This window comes from Epinephelus moara, chromosome 19, assembly GCF_006386435.1.
Source record: "Epinephelus moara isolate mb chromosome 19, YSFRI_EMoa_1.0, whole genome shotgun sequence".
Lineage (NCBI taxonomy): Eukaryota > Metazoa > Chordata > Actinopteri > Perciformes > Serranidae > Epinephelus > Epinephelus moara.
In genome coordinates, this window is record NC_065524.1 from 28,725,882 (window position 1) to 28,739,288 (window position 13,407).

The following is a 13,407-nucleotide window of genomic DNA, read 5'->3' on the forward strand; positions in this document are numbered from 1 at the left end:
TGCACCCTGCCATCAGTCTGTGAGGCTGACCACCTTACATCAATTCTCAACTTGTAAGAAACACTGGTTTTCCCTTGTGATATTCCTACACCATGGTTTCAGATATAATTCAGGCCTGTGGGATTAGTGCAGCCGCTCCATGTTTCCTAAAAGCTAGGAGGTGTATACAGTCGCATCCCTCCTGCAACCGGAGAGCCGGGGGTGGTGGTGGTGGTGGTGGGGAGGGGGGGGCTGTGGTAAACTCACCGCAGGCGTAGACGCAGGCATCGCGGATAGCTTTGTGCTTGTGGCCGGACGCGTCTTTCTGCAGCTTTCGCAGGATTTCCTCCATGCTGCCTCCAGAAAACAAGCGGCTGTATAATCTCAGAGCGCGGACACGCACTAGGGTCTGGGTGGGTTTGTGGACGTGTGGGTTTGCCTGTGGTATTTTAAGGGTGCAGTGACAGTGACAGCATCCCTGACCCCCCCTGATGAAGGCGATGATTCATTCCCAACGAGCAGCCAATGATGTCAGGCCAGCCGTCAATCCTCTGAAGGTGGAAGAAGGAAGCGTCTGTGCTTTTCTCTCCTTTTGTTGCATAAATCCACCGCGATGGTTTCCAGGAAGAGGAGCGAAGATCATCTGACACCTGACCAACAATCATCACAAATTGTCACCCACCCAGCGATGGATGAACACAAAGAATAAACGCCCTTTTCTCATCTTCGTCAGTCATTTATTCCTCAGCACTACCGTGCTTTCAGATCCGTTCCAGCTGATACTTGTGATCCTCAAGGTGTCCAGATCCGGGTCCTTCTATCCCTCAAATAATCCTGCCTGCACGCCAGGACTACAGCACAGCGCTCCACAGTCTGCTGCTGCAAAGGAGGATTTCTCTCCAACCAGGCAACACAGTATTTACACCGCTTCCCCGTGGGGGGGCGTGAAACTGTGGCAGGAATCTGTGGACTCACTGGAATGTGATTTCCTGTCTCAGCAAGGCGACAGGTGGAGGAAGCTCACACAGAGGAGCTGCTTTCACGCGACGATGCCTTCAAAATAAAAGATCACATAACACCAAGCATGATGAATTTACATTAAGTTAAAGTCCTAATTTTTTCAACAATATCATTTTTTTTTTATTTATCTCCCTATTTTGTATTTTGTATTTTGAATTGAAATTTATATTTTTACTGCCTGGAGAATAATCTAATAGCTAACAATATGATGTATGCCCCCTTGGTGCCCCATGAGTAAGCAAACAAATAAACAAACAACAAACAAAAGTAAAAACAGTTATGCCCTCTAGGTTGCCCTTAAATGGAGATGACATGATAAATTGCCCTCCAGGATGCCTTTCTAGTGGAGAAAACATGTTGTTATGCCTTCTGAGGTGCCCTTCCATTGGAGAAAATGTGACATTATGGCCTCTAGGGTGCCCTAAAATGGAGATAACATGATAAATTGCTGTCTTGGGTGCTTTTTCAGTGGAGAAAACATGATGTTATGGCCCTTTAGGTTGCCCTTAAATGGAGATAACATGATAAATTGCCCTCTTGGGTGCCTTTCCAGTGGAGAAAATGTGATGTAATGCCTTTCAGGTTGCCCATAAGTGGAGATAAAGTGATACATTGTCCTCTAAGGCTCTTTCAGTGGAGAAAATATGATAGTATGCCCCCTAGAGTACCTTTCCAGTGATGGAAACTTGATGTAATGCCCTCTAGGATGCTCTCTCAGTGGAGAAGACTTGATGTTATGCCCTCTAGGGTGTCCTTTAATTGGAGAAAATGTGATGTTATGCCCTCTAGGTTGCCCTTAAATGGAGATAACATGATAAGTTGCCCAATGATAACAATAATCTCAAAGGCCTCTGCAAGGGCCACGAGTGTTTGCCAACCATGCATGCTCCAATCTCTTGCTCCACACTCAAGTCCAAAACCAAAACACTGGTGTCAAGCCAGCTGCAGCCGCCTCACCACATCGAAGTTGGTTTGATATTCAACGGACATTCACTCCGGACTCAGCAGAATCTTCTTAGTTTCACTTTCACCTGATGTCGGCAGTAGGATGACGGTTTAATGTGGAGAGGATGTCAGAGTCTTAAGGCAGAGTAGCATAGATCATGCCTTCACCATCTGAGGAAAAAAATGTGCATCCCGTAGAGAACTGTTCTGTAGATGTGAGTTTTCGATACATTGCCACCCACTGTTGGAAGTGTATTAGTTTGCTGTGAGGTAAAATCCGCACGGAGTAAAAAAGATCCAAACATTTTCTTGTCATCACATCAGCTGATGTCCGTGCCACCGTCTGTGTGGAAAGCATGACTGAGGATTTATTACATCAACGTACCAATGTTAACGATTAAAAGTCTTAAAATTCAGTCATATTCATCCTCTGGGAACATGGGTGAAAATCTAAGTGACCATTAAAAATGATTGAGTCTGTGTTGCTAATAATTTGTGTCAAGGAAAAAGTTATGTATGAAAGTCAGAACAGCAGGTGTAGAATTCAAAGCAAACACATTACCAACAACCTGGGGAATATGGACTGTGTGTGTGTGTGTGTGTGTGTGTGTACGTGTACATTATTGAGCTTTGTGATGCATGCAGCAATCTTGAATATGTCATCATAACTTAATTCAATTTTTTTGCTTTTGTTTTTGCCTCTTAATTATTTGCTAGGTTATATTAATCAAAAAAAATCAAAAAGACCAATAGCCCACCAAAGGAACAAAAGCATGACCTTCAGTTTAATGCGCTTGGTAAACAAGTTGTAGCCATGCAAGAGGAAGGGAGATGATTGATATTCAGGCTTTTATGTATTCATTTATTCATATATTCATTGGCTGGAGTTCCTATCAGGATACTGGAATTGGGCAATGAAAGAAAAAGACAAAAAAAGAAGGTAAGATAATAAAATTGATGTAAGAATCACAGATGGTAGGTGGAAAACAGGTATTATAAGGTCGTATTAAGTCCCAGCGGGTGCATAAAAACCGCACAAAAACTGATGCTCAAACAATAAACTGAGGTTTTCAAAAGATGAGAGCGATGAACATGATGATACGTCTGGCAGGTTTTTACTCAGACACACACTTGTCCAACTATGACTTTAATTATGAAATTAATTAGATTCTTTTAAGACAACTCTCAAGCAGGAAGATTTTAAGTTATTCTAAAGTTCTGAGAAAGATAAATCATATCCAAGGGCTACAAAACAAAACGGGTGTTTGAGTGCTGAGACAAAAAGAACCAGACCATCATTCGTAGTTTTGTGTGTGTGTGTGTGTGTGTTATAATGTGAGCTGTTAATGCTCTGATAATTCCCTGAAGGATTATTTCTATGCTTCGGCACCAGCAGTAGCCCTGGCCTGGAGGCATTATGTTTTTGGGTTGTCTGTTCGTCCAGTTCTCATGAATGTGATATCTCAAGAATGCTGCGAGGGAATTTCCTCAAATTTAGCTCAAACGTCCATCTCATTAGATTTTGGTGGCCATAGATCAAAGGTCAGATCACTGTCAACATGTCTGTCTCCCTTGAGGGGTGCCCTGAGAGATTTTTTTTTTTTTTTTTTTTCCAAAATTTGGCACAAAAATTCATTTTGAGTTATTGATCAACAACTTAGATTTTATTGGTCAGTGGTGAAAGGTCAAGGTCACTGAGACCTTGTATCTATCTCATCCACGTAAGGGTGATATTTCAAGAACACCTTGAGGGAATCTCTTCAAATTTGGCACAAACATTCATTTTGAGTTATTGATCAACTGCTTAGATTTTATTGGTCAAAGATGAAAGGTCAAGGTCACCATGACCTTGCATCTATTTCATTCACGTAAAGGTGATATTTCAAGAACACCTTGAGGGAATTTCTCCAAATTTGGCACAACTGTCCACTTTGAGTCAAAGATGAACTCACTGGAATTTGGAAGGTCACTGTGACCTTGTTTGCTGCATTCTCATGAACGCAATATCTCAAGAAGGCCTTGAGGGGACTTTACCTTAAATTTGGCACAAACATTTACTTGAAGTTATTGATAAACTGATTAGAATTTGGTGGTTAAAGGTCAAGGTCACTGTGACCTCACAAAACATGTTTTTGGCTGCAACTCAAGAATGTATTTGTTAATTATGACAAAATTTCAAACAAATGTCTACTAGGATATAATGATGAAGCCATGAAAGGTCAAAGGTTAACTTCACTGTGACATCACAGTGTACTGCACAAACATTTTTTCTGGCCATAACTCAAAATCATATCTCAGGAATAGAGGGAGACGTTTGGTCAGATACTTAATTGTTGACTCTGATCTTGGGTGTTCACAGGGTGCTCGGGTGCTGCCGGGGGGACGATGTGTGTGAAGCATCCATTTTTTTCACAGACATGGATGTAAACTGTAAGTGCAACTTGACTGGTTCACGGAGGCATGCAACCACAAAGCACTAATTCTAGTCTTTTAATGGTTTGGTGATTTATGTCTGAAACGTGGTGCTTATCTGACTGCTACTTTCATTTGTAAACCCTGTCTGCAAGTCCAATTTTTCTCTCTGCACAAAAAAGATTTCAGGCTGAACTAATTATTGAGAACAGATAAGATATAATTGCGTAGATATACTACAAGTGGACACCTTCACTACACCCATATCTGATAATTAAACATGTCTTTCCAGAATTATGGGCATTATTATGCTGCTATTATAGCCACCATTCTTTTGGAAGGGCCCCCAATCAGATTTTGGAAACTCCCATTCAGCCACAAGAGCTGCTCAGGCCGTTCCAGTTCATCCCAGAGTTGTTGGATGGGGGTGGAGTCAGGGCTAGAAATGCTTGATTGTTCCAAAGTTTGCAATTCCCTAAAGTGGATTCTGTTCTTTAACTTATCGACCTCCATATCAGAGCAAATACTGTAAGAGACTGTAGGCAATCTATTTTAAAGTTGCTGACATTAAAACATCAGGGGAGCACTCAGAGTCAGGACCAAAGTTTCCACTACGCTGGTGGTTCGGTGACCTGCTTCTAATACCCCAATTCATCATGTTGCTCTTAAAATACGATATTTCATGTCATGTTGTGTATAAAATGTAGCTGATGTGAGCAGTTTTTGATGCTCTGACAGCAAATTGGTAGGGATGCAGGGATTTTTTCAGAGCTCAGTATGCATTGAGTATCAGAGCTGCACAAAAGAGGGTTTCAGTATGATGTCAAATCAGCAAGAGCATTGACCTCAGGTGCTGCTGGGGTCAATCTGTAGCCTTTAGTGATTTATATTGCATAAATGTGCTGCTGCTACGGGTTAAAATAGACTTTTGAAGGTAGACGTCCTTTCTAGCAGTCTGACCTGTTTAATGATTGAGTCTTGTTTGTGCAGTCGGCTATTTTCTGCGGCCCTCTTGTGTACGTACCCTGGTTAAATGTGACTTTGTAGGGTAGAAGCAACAATAACACCTGATGAAATCACCTGTGAAACTTTTATCAGACAGTTTCCCAAATGTTTTCATGTCACAGACTCCCATTTCCACTTTATGGCCTTAGATCTTCGTATGATAATAAGATGCTACTGCATAGTACTAGCTTCTCATCCAAACAATCTGAGGAAGAAATTTCACTTCGGCTGAACTTCCATTAACTGTGATGGTGAAACAGCTAATGTTTTGAGGGACATGTAATGCTAAATAAATTTTGTATTAACATAAAGTATAATGTTGTTAATTAATGTACCTGGCAAGTTGCAAAAATCTTGATAGTGACTACAACATTATTTTTTACTACCCTTTTTTTTTTAACTCAAGTGGTTTTGTTGCCTTAACTAAAACAGGAGTCCTGCAGCAAACACAAAATTCTACCCACCGATTTAACCACCTCCTTGCAAAGCCTACGCAGTACATTTGATTACCTGAAAGAAACGTTGTCTCTGAACATAATCCAGGCAGCGATCACCTTGCCACAAAAACCTAATTAAGATAGCAGTTTCATAACATACAGGGTTGCATGACGGGTCACTTGAAGACATTGCTTCACTCAGAGGGTACACAAGCCAAAAAGGCTGGAAACCACTGATTTAGAGTAAAGCTTAGCTAGAGGAGTTTTTATGTTGCCTTGGAGGAACAACTTCCAGCGGATCAAATTAAAGTGAAATTGATCCGTGTTCTTGACCCCGAGGCAACCCCTCGATGATAAGACCCCAGATCCCAGTGTGAGAACCACAGCTCTAAAACCAGTCATTTTTAAAACCTAGATAGATAGATAGATAGATAGATAGATAGATAGATAACTTTATTGTACACCTCTGTGGAAATTTGTCTTTGGCTTCTCTCAAAAATCAAAGGTACAGACAGACACACAACATGTTCCCTCATACAGTTATTCTGTGGTCATTACCTGTATGGCACACAGAATAACTGCTTATATGTTCAGACTGGCTCAAGGGATCATGAATTGATGCCCAGACATGGGCCTTGTAGGAGACATGCAAATACATTACACTGTGTAATTTCTCTCTGGTTTAAAAACTAAAATTATAAATAAATATTTGAGGACATGACAGAGGAAATTCCAGCAGCAACATGCAGTAAAGGCTTATGACCACTTGGTGGCACTACTATCCAAGGCTAACCGAGGCATTAGTACCATACCCACGTATGGGGTTATCATACAATAATTGGGCTAAGATTAGAAAATGATGAAAAGGCTTCGGGAGCAGTTTGGGTTCCTGCTCTCACCTCCTGCAACATAAATCTCAGAAGTTTTAGAAGTGAGGTGAAGGTAGATTGCACCTCCTGTCCTAACACTTAAAATTTAATGCCTCCGCTTGAACTGTAAGTAGCATAAATGACTGACGGGTGAATTGAGGGGAAATGGCACTTGAGCTCCCCCACCTTTGTTACATAACCGATCCTTAAAACTAAACTTGTCTTCATGAAAAAAAAGTCACTTGTATCTTTTTCCTTAAAAGCGGAACGATAACAGACCCTGGAACAAATCAGAAATATAACCCAATGACACTGTGCTGTCATATCTCAGAAATATGGCAGGACGCTCCTCAGTTTTTCTTGGATGGATTATTTTTATAGTAATAGTAGCAATTTACTAAAATGCCCGGCGACTGCCCACTCCTTCACACTATCATTCACTGTCCTCTCACATTCTGTGTAATCTCACCCTTTGTCTTTATCTCTCTCCTGTGTGTGTATATGTGTGCGCGTGCGTGCGTGACTGCGTGGAGGGAGAAACACTTAATAACAGAGGCGATACCAAAATAAATTTGAAACAGAACATTTCGTCATTCTGCGCAATTACGCACGCTCATCCATGGACACACTTTGTCCTTGCCAAGACATTTTCAGTAGATTGAACTACAAAGAGGCCTGAGAGATTTTTCGTGTGCCGTGGATCTTTTTTTTTTTTTTTTTTGCATGCTTAAATAGTCGGTATTCGGCAGCCTATAGGCTATCCAACATGTCTTTTGACGTCACACGTCAACTTTTGAGATATATACGCGCGCACTGCGGTTTTTAAGTTTCTATCTTTCTGCACATCGGGCCGAAAAGTAGGAGGGCTGTCAGGGTGGACAACAAGAAATAAAATCGTATTTTATAGGTCAGGTATTTTGGGAATATGCCTTCGGCGTGCCACGTGCGTAATGACGAGTATGCCTCTAAATTAAGGCGTTGAGGCTTTATGAAGGAAAGAGAGCATGTCAGAGTAGTTTAGCCTGAGGAGGGGCTGTGGAAAGGAATTACTCATTTCTCACACCAACACCGGCACATCCGTGCGCATCTATGTCACCACCGGACGGGTCTCCAAGTCCATGGATAAAAAGGAACAGAAGGCAGCAGAATGGTTGTTGTGGGAGCGAGTAACGCAACTTTCGGTGGTGGCAACATGAGGTCGTCGTTCATGATAGAAGATAGAGCCGGTGGTGGAGATCCCGGGGGCTCCACCAACATGATGATCTCGGAGGCTCTTGCGCCCCGGCTGCTGAAGATTGCGCAGGGCGCCGCAGAGGCAGCAGCAGCAGCGGCAGCAACGACTTCTCCAACCACCTCCAGTCAGCCGCAGGTCATGGAGACGAACGGGACCCGGTGCGGCGAGCAGATCCTAAGCTATGGCCGGTTTGAGAAAGTCCTGATCGGCGGGGTGCTCACCATGCTCACACTGTCCACCATCTGCGGGAACTTACTGGTGGTCATCTCCGTGTGCTTCGTCAAAAAGCTGCGCCAGCCGTCCAACTATCTGATCGTTTCGCTTGCCGTGGCGGACCTGTCAGTGGCTCTGGCCGTGATGCCGTTTGTCAGCATTACGGACTTGATTGGCGGTCAGTGGATATTCGGACAGTTTTTCTGTAACGTTTTTATCGCCATGGATGTGATGTGCTGCACCGCGTCCATCATGACTCTGTGCGTAATCAGCATTGACAGGTGAGATAAACTTATTTTATGCCTTTAACAGAGTGAAGATGTTTATTCCTAAATGCAGTAAAACAATATGTAAAAACTATCACACTATATAAAGTTACTTGGTCATTATTAGCACAAGACAGAAAGGACACCAGGGCAGATGTACAACTTGTAATATAAGTACCCTTATTTTTTTTATTATTGATTCATTCAACTTTTACGCATCGCAGTTTTGGAATCAGACTCTCCACATGAAGATTTTGTCAGAGGCAGACACGTTTTTGGCAATATCCCTTCCTTAGTTTTTAATCCCACTTTTCCCTCTCACCATATTCTTAAAAAAATCCATTACGCATTCTAATAAAAATATTTTGTCGCTCAAATACACGGGAGGTCAGAGCGCGGAGGTTCATTGTCTCTCTCAAGGGCACTGGGACAACACTGGTGACACAAAGTGGCTGATGAGGGGATCAAACCTGTGACCTTTCGATACGGTTCTTTGTCCACTGTGCGCCAGATTCCGTTCTAAATGAAAACCCCGTTTAAAAGGAAATAAAAGGACCAGAGTGGAGAGTGAAAGCATTCAGAAGCAGTATTCAAGAAATGACTCTCAAATTGCTCCAGATCTAAATTTAAAATCACTGTAATGAATGATTTATAGCTTTTTGTTCACATATAAATTTGTAAATTTAATAAAATTATGCAGATGTTTCATGAGCACCCACATGCCTGTGTATCTGCTGTGGGCTGGTGGGTTAAATCCGGTATCTAAATGTACTATATGTATTGTTTTAAACCAGTGAGGCATAATCCTGTAAGTGTGCTCTGTAGTGAAACGGCCCATGTGGAGCTAAGCTTTATTTAACACTGAAAGGTTTGTTGGTCACATATGGTCTTTCTCAGCATCTTGGAGCTTTCAGCTTCCAACCTGGGGGCTGCATATGGCAACCACAGTTTGTTGTTAAGCACCTTGCTCAAGGGCACCTTGTTGAGGGTGGAGGGAGCATCACTTACTCAGAGTAGAATAAGGCAAGAAAATACCTGTGTAAAAGAGATCACAACCTAAATTAAAATGTGTCTGCCTGTTTAAGAGATTTTTAATCATTTTTCTCTGTAGGTATCTGGGTATCACAAAACCCCTGACGTATCCTGTCCGGCAAAACGGCTGCTGCATGGCCAAAATGATCGTGTCAGTGTGGCTCCTCTCAGCCTCCATCACCCTGCCCCCTCTGTTCGGCTGGGCGCAGAACGTCAATGACGGAAGAGTTTGCCTCATCAGTCAAGACTTTGGCTACACCGTCTACTCTACAGCTGTGGCGTTCTACATCCCCATGTCAGTGATGCTGATCATGTACTACAGGATCTACCGGGCGGCCAAGCTCAGCGCTGCCAAGCACACCATCACTGGCTTCCCCAGGGACGGGGAGCAGAGTGCAGGGGCGGCTCCTCGGGGGGGAAGAGGGGGGCATGATGCTCACCGGCCAGCAGCATCAGGAGAAACAGTTAGTGTCGAAGGGACAGAGGCTGAAGAGGAGGAACCTGAGGAAGAGGAGAGCTTGGACTGTGTGGCAGCAGCGTTAAAGCTCCAGCGTGAGGTGGAGGAGGAGTGCAGCACGCGCGTCTCTCGCCTCCTCAAGACCGGCGAACACCACCAACGCCGGCACAGGAAAAACCAGTCCATCTTCAAACGGGAGCAGAAGGCTGCAGCCACTCTGGGCATCGTGGTGGGCGCCTTCTCCTTCTGCTGGCTGCCGTTCTTCTTGGTGTCCACTGCGAGGCCGTTTGTCTGCGGCGTGGAGTGCAGCTGTGTGCCGCTCTGGCTGGAAAGAACTCTGTTGTGGCTGGGATACGCCAACTCCCTCATTAATCCTTTTATTTATGCATTTTTCAATCGTGATCTGAGGACCACCTACAGTAACCTCCTGCGGTGCCGCTACAGGAACATCAATCGGAAGCTGTCAGCGGCTGGCATGCACGAGGCTCTGAAACTGGTGGAGAAGCCAGACACTGATGTGTAAAGCTGTAGGTCTGCCAATCAACGATGCTGCAGAGACCAACAGAGACAACTGCCAGGGAGAATGCCTAGTGGGGTTTAGACTGCGGCACAAGGCCACCACGCTGCCAGAATGGTTATTTCCCCAAATTTGTGAAATGATTGCTCAGGTGAGATGAGGCAGGATGCTGTGATTAAATGGGTGCACATGAAGGAACACTGAAGAAGCCTGAATCTTATTATCTGGGGATCGCGGAAAAAATTGAGGGAACATTGTGATGAATTCATATTGTCTGAATAGTGGCCGCTGCAGTGCACTCACTGCTACTGAACAATTATGGCCAGCTAGTGTAATGATGGTCGCTACCTTGGTGCATTCACAACTGGTTGCTACCCTACTGAACAGTCTTTTGCACATGACACTGTTACAAAAGTTGGTGGAGCTACACAATGACTTTGCACTCTCACCACCATGAGTGGAAACTTTTCTACCGCAGCAGCCAGTGTCTTGAATTTTCAGACTGAGCCAAGGAAAACTAACAAACAAAAATGGAGGAGTTCTTGGAGAGCAAGCGGCCCATGAGGCTACAACACCAAATGTGTTCACCTTGGTCCCTGGTCATCACAGTGACACTATTTTTCACTGCTTCTAAATGTTGAGTTTCCTTCAGTGGACAAGCATGATAACAAGAGGACAATAAAAGCTCAACTGACATGTAAAATTTGTACACAAGTCGACAGCCGTGCTGTTTCTGGGACAAACCTTATTTCAGAGGTCCTCTGACGATCTACCAGACCTGACATGAGTTTATATCTTTTGAAGAAGCTTTTTTTTGTTAATGCCACAATGTGTTGAATGTGCCAAAATTTGCTCCCTTCTCCTCTTCTCAAGTCCTGACCACGACTTTGTTGAAAAACGATTCATCAATCAGCATCGGATGTTTTATAACCAGGCTGCTCACTCGATGATGTGAGGAACTAGTAGGTGATATCACAGGATGGAAGCCAACACAGTAGAGATGTAAAGATGTATAGAGAAAAATCATCACTTAGGACTTATTTGAATGTGCCTGTGCCTTTTACTCAGTCATCGTTAAAGGTTGATTTACAGCACAGAAGAGTTTCTTTTCAAACTATGCACCTCGTGTTTTAGATTTGACACAGTGTGTGACAGTCCTGTGAGCACTCCCGAGTCGATCGTGGCTCCGTGTGAGCCTTGTTGTGTATTATGTCACACAATAGCTTGTGAGCCAGGCACTATCCAGACAAAAGCTAATGGAGGAGTGGATCATGGTTAAAACTGAGATTTCAAGATGGTCTGCTTTTCTCTTGTAGATTTTTTTTATTTCAGTGACACTATCCCAATCCATACCCATGTCATACCAAGTCATTATCAGTTCAACAGCTGGTTATTTCTGGTCTAAAGAATGTCAGAAAATACACAATAAATGCCAAATGACAATTTCTCAGACCCCAAGGTGATGTCGTCGAATTCCTTGTGTTGTCTGACCAACAGCCCAAAGATAATCAAGTTACAGTGATAGACGACAGACTGAACATTGCATTTGGGGGGCTGTTACCTGCAAATTGTGGGCAGTATATAACTTAAAACCCCTAGAAATTGTGCTGCGTTCCAAAAGTATACTTTTTACTTTTAGTATGTTAGGCCCTTACATAGTACATACTGTTGCATGAAGTATGCACACAATCAGGACATACTGCATCATCATTACATTGCGCCCTGAACTTTGCCCCTATTGCTCATATATCCATTACCTTGATGATAAAACAAAACGCCATTCACCAAGATCACCAGAGACAGAATCTGCTTTTACTTCTTTGCAATGAATTTGGTTCTAACATTTAAGTTATAACTGCACATTGTATATTTTATTCACGGCAAATTACATCTCTGTCACTGTTACTTTTATCGTTATGCCCTTTTGTCAGTTTCTTGTTGGTTAACTTTATGATTATTTTGTTCACTTAAACATTCAGTGTTCCGATTATCACTATTTAACTGGTCATCAGTCACTTTAAGGTGCTGTCGTCCGTCATTGCAGCTTCAGACAGCTGTTAACGAGCTGTCAAACTGTCATCTGTTTGCAGCTCAGTCAATGTGATGTATCGTCAGCAGCGCAGAGGATTGAGGGTCAGAACAGCCAGAAAAGCATGCTGGCTTGCATACTACAAAATACGACCAGGTGCAGTAGAACATCCTGGTATTTTTGGCACACTGAATTTGACGTCTTTTTCTGTCATACTAAATAGTATGATAGTATGAGTACTGGAACGCGCAAATAGTCTCAAGTCTTTATCTGTATCATTAAACATTCATGAGTTCTTAGCTTTTATTTATTAAACTTTTAACAAAAAAAGGAAGATATTCTGCTTCATCAGGATTGTGTGATGTCGCTACACTCCAATAGAAGCTCAGAAATAAGTGCCATCATCTTTTTCCAACTAAGCCCCGCCCACTTCAAACCAGTAAGTAAAGGAAGGAAAAAACATGACACAAACATTTTCCCATGAAATAATAAAAGTGTTTAAACAACATTTCATTGTAGAATCCCATCATACTTAAAACTTTGGGAAGGAACTGACTGAGAAAATAGGTTTGAAAAATGAATTGGCATGGATGGAAAACTGAATGGACCTACTAGGCACAGGCCCAGGGCCCCAAAATGTCAGGGGCCTTTCCCTGCAAAATGTTAGTCAAATTAAAACGTACTGACCAGGAAGACACTCTAAATAACTACAAAAAGACACAAAAAGATAAAAAAAAAAAAATACTACAAAAGAGGCAAAACCACCACAAAGAGACACAAAACCCTAAAAAAACATGCAGACAACTACAAAGAGACACAAAACAACGACAAAAGAGGCAAAACCACCAAAAACTCAGTGTCTTCCTCCTGTGTAAGAGAGGTGGTGAGGTCTTCTGCTGTCTGTGCCCATTGTCTCATAACCCGCCCATGTTCATTAGGTATTAAAATAGTTGACAATCATTTCTCTTTTGATCGACCAATTAATTATTTAG

General features: G+C 42.7%; 2 protein-coding genes across 2 annotated transcripts in view; one reads left to right on the forward strand and one right to left on the reverse strand.

Moving 5' to 3' along the window:
- The window catches only part of arfgef3 (ARFGEF family member 3), a 72,503-nt gene extending 71,643 nt beyond the window's left edge, over nt 1-860 (reverse strand). The window contains exon 1 of the mRNA XM_050070412.1: nt 247-860. Coding sequence (XP_049926369.1) covers nt 247-331 — 85 coding nt within the window. The 5' untranslated portion in view covers nt 332-860. The remainder of the gene's footprint in view (nt 1-246) is intronic.
- Nucleotides 861-7,729: 6,869 nt separating this feature from the next.
- Nucleotides 7,730-11,865, forward strand: LOC126406268 (5-hydroxytryptamine receptor 7). Its single transcript, XM_050070415.1, has 2 exons — nt 7,730-8,395; nt 9,492-11,865. Exons 1-2 carry the CDS (start codon nt 7,815-7,817, stop codon nt 10,390-10,392), a joined length of 1,482 nt encoding a protein of 493 aa, XP_049926372.1. The 5' UTR covers nt 7,730-7,814; the 3' UTR covers nt 10,393-11,865.
- The last annotated feature ends 1,542 nt before the right edge of the window (nt 11,866-13,407 follow it).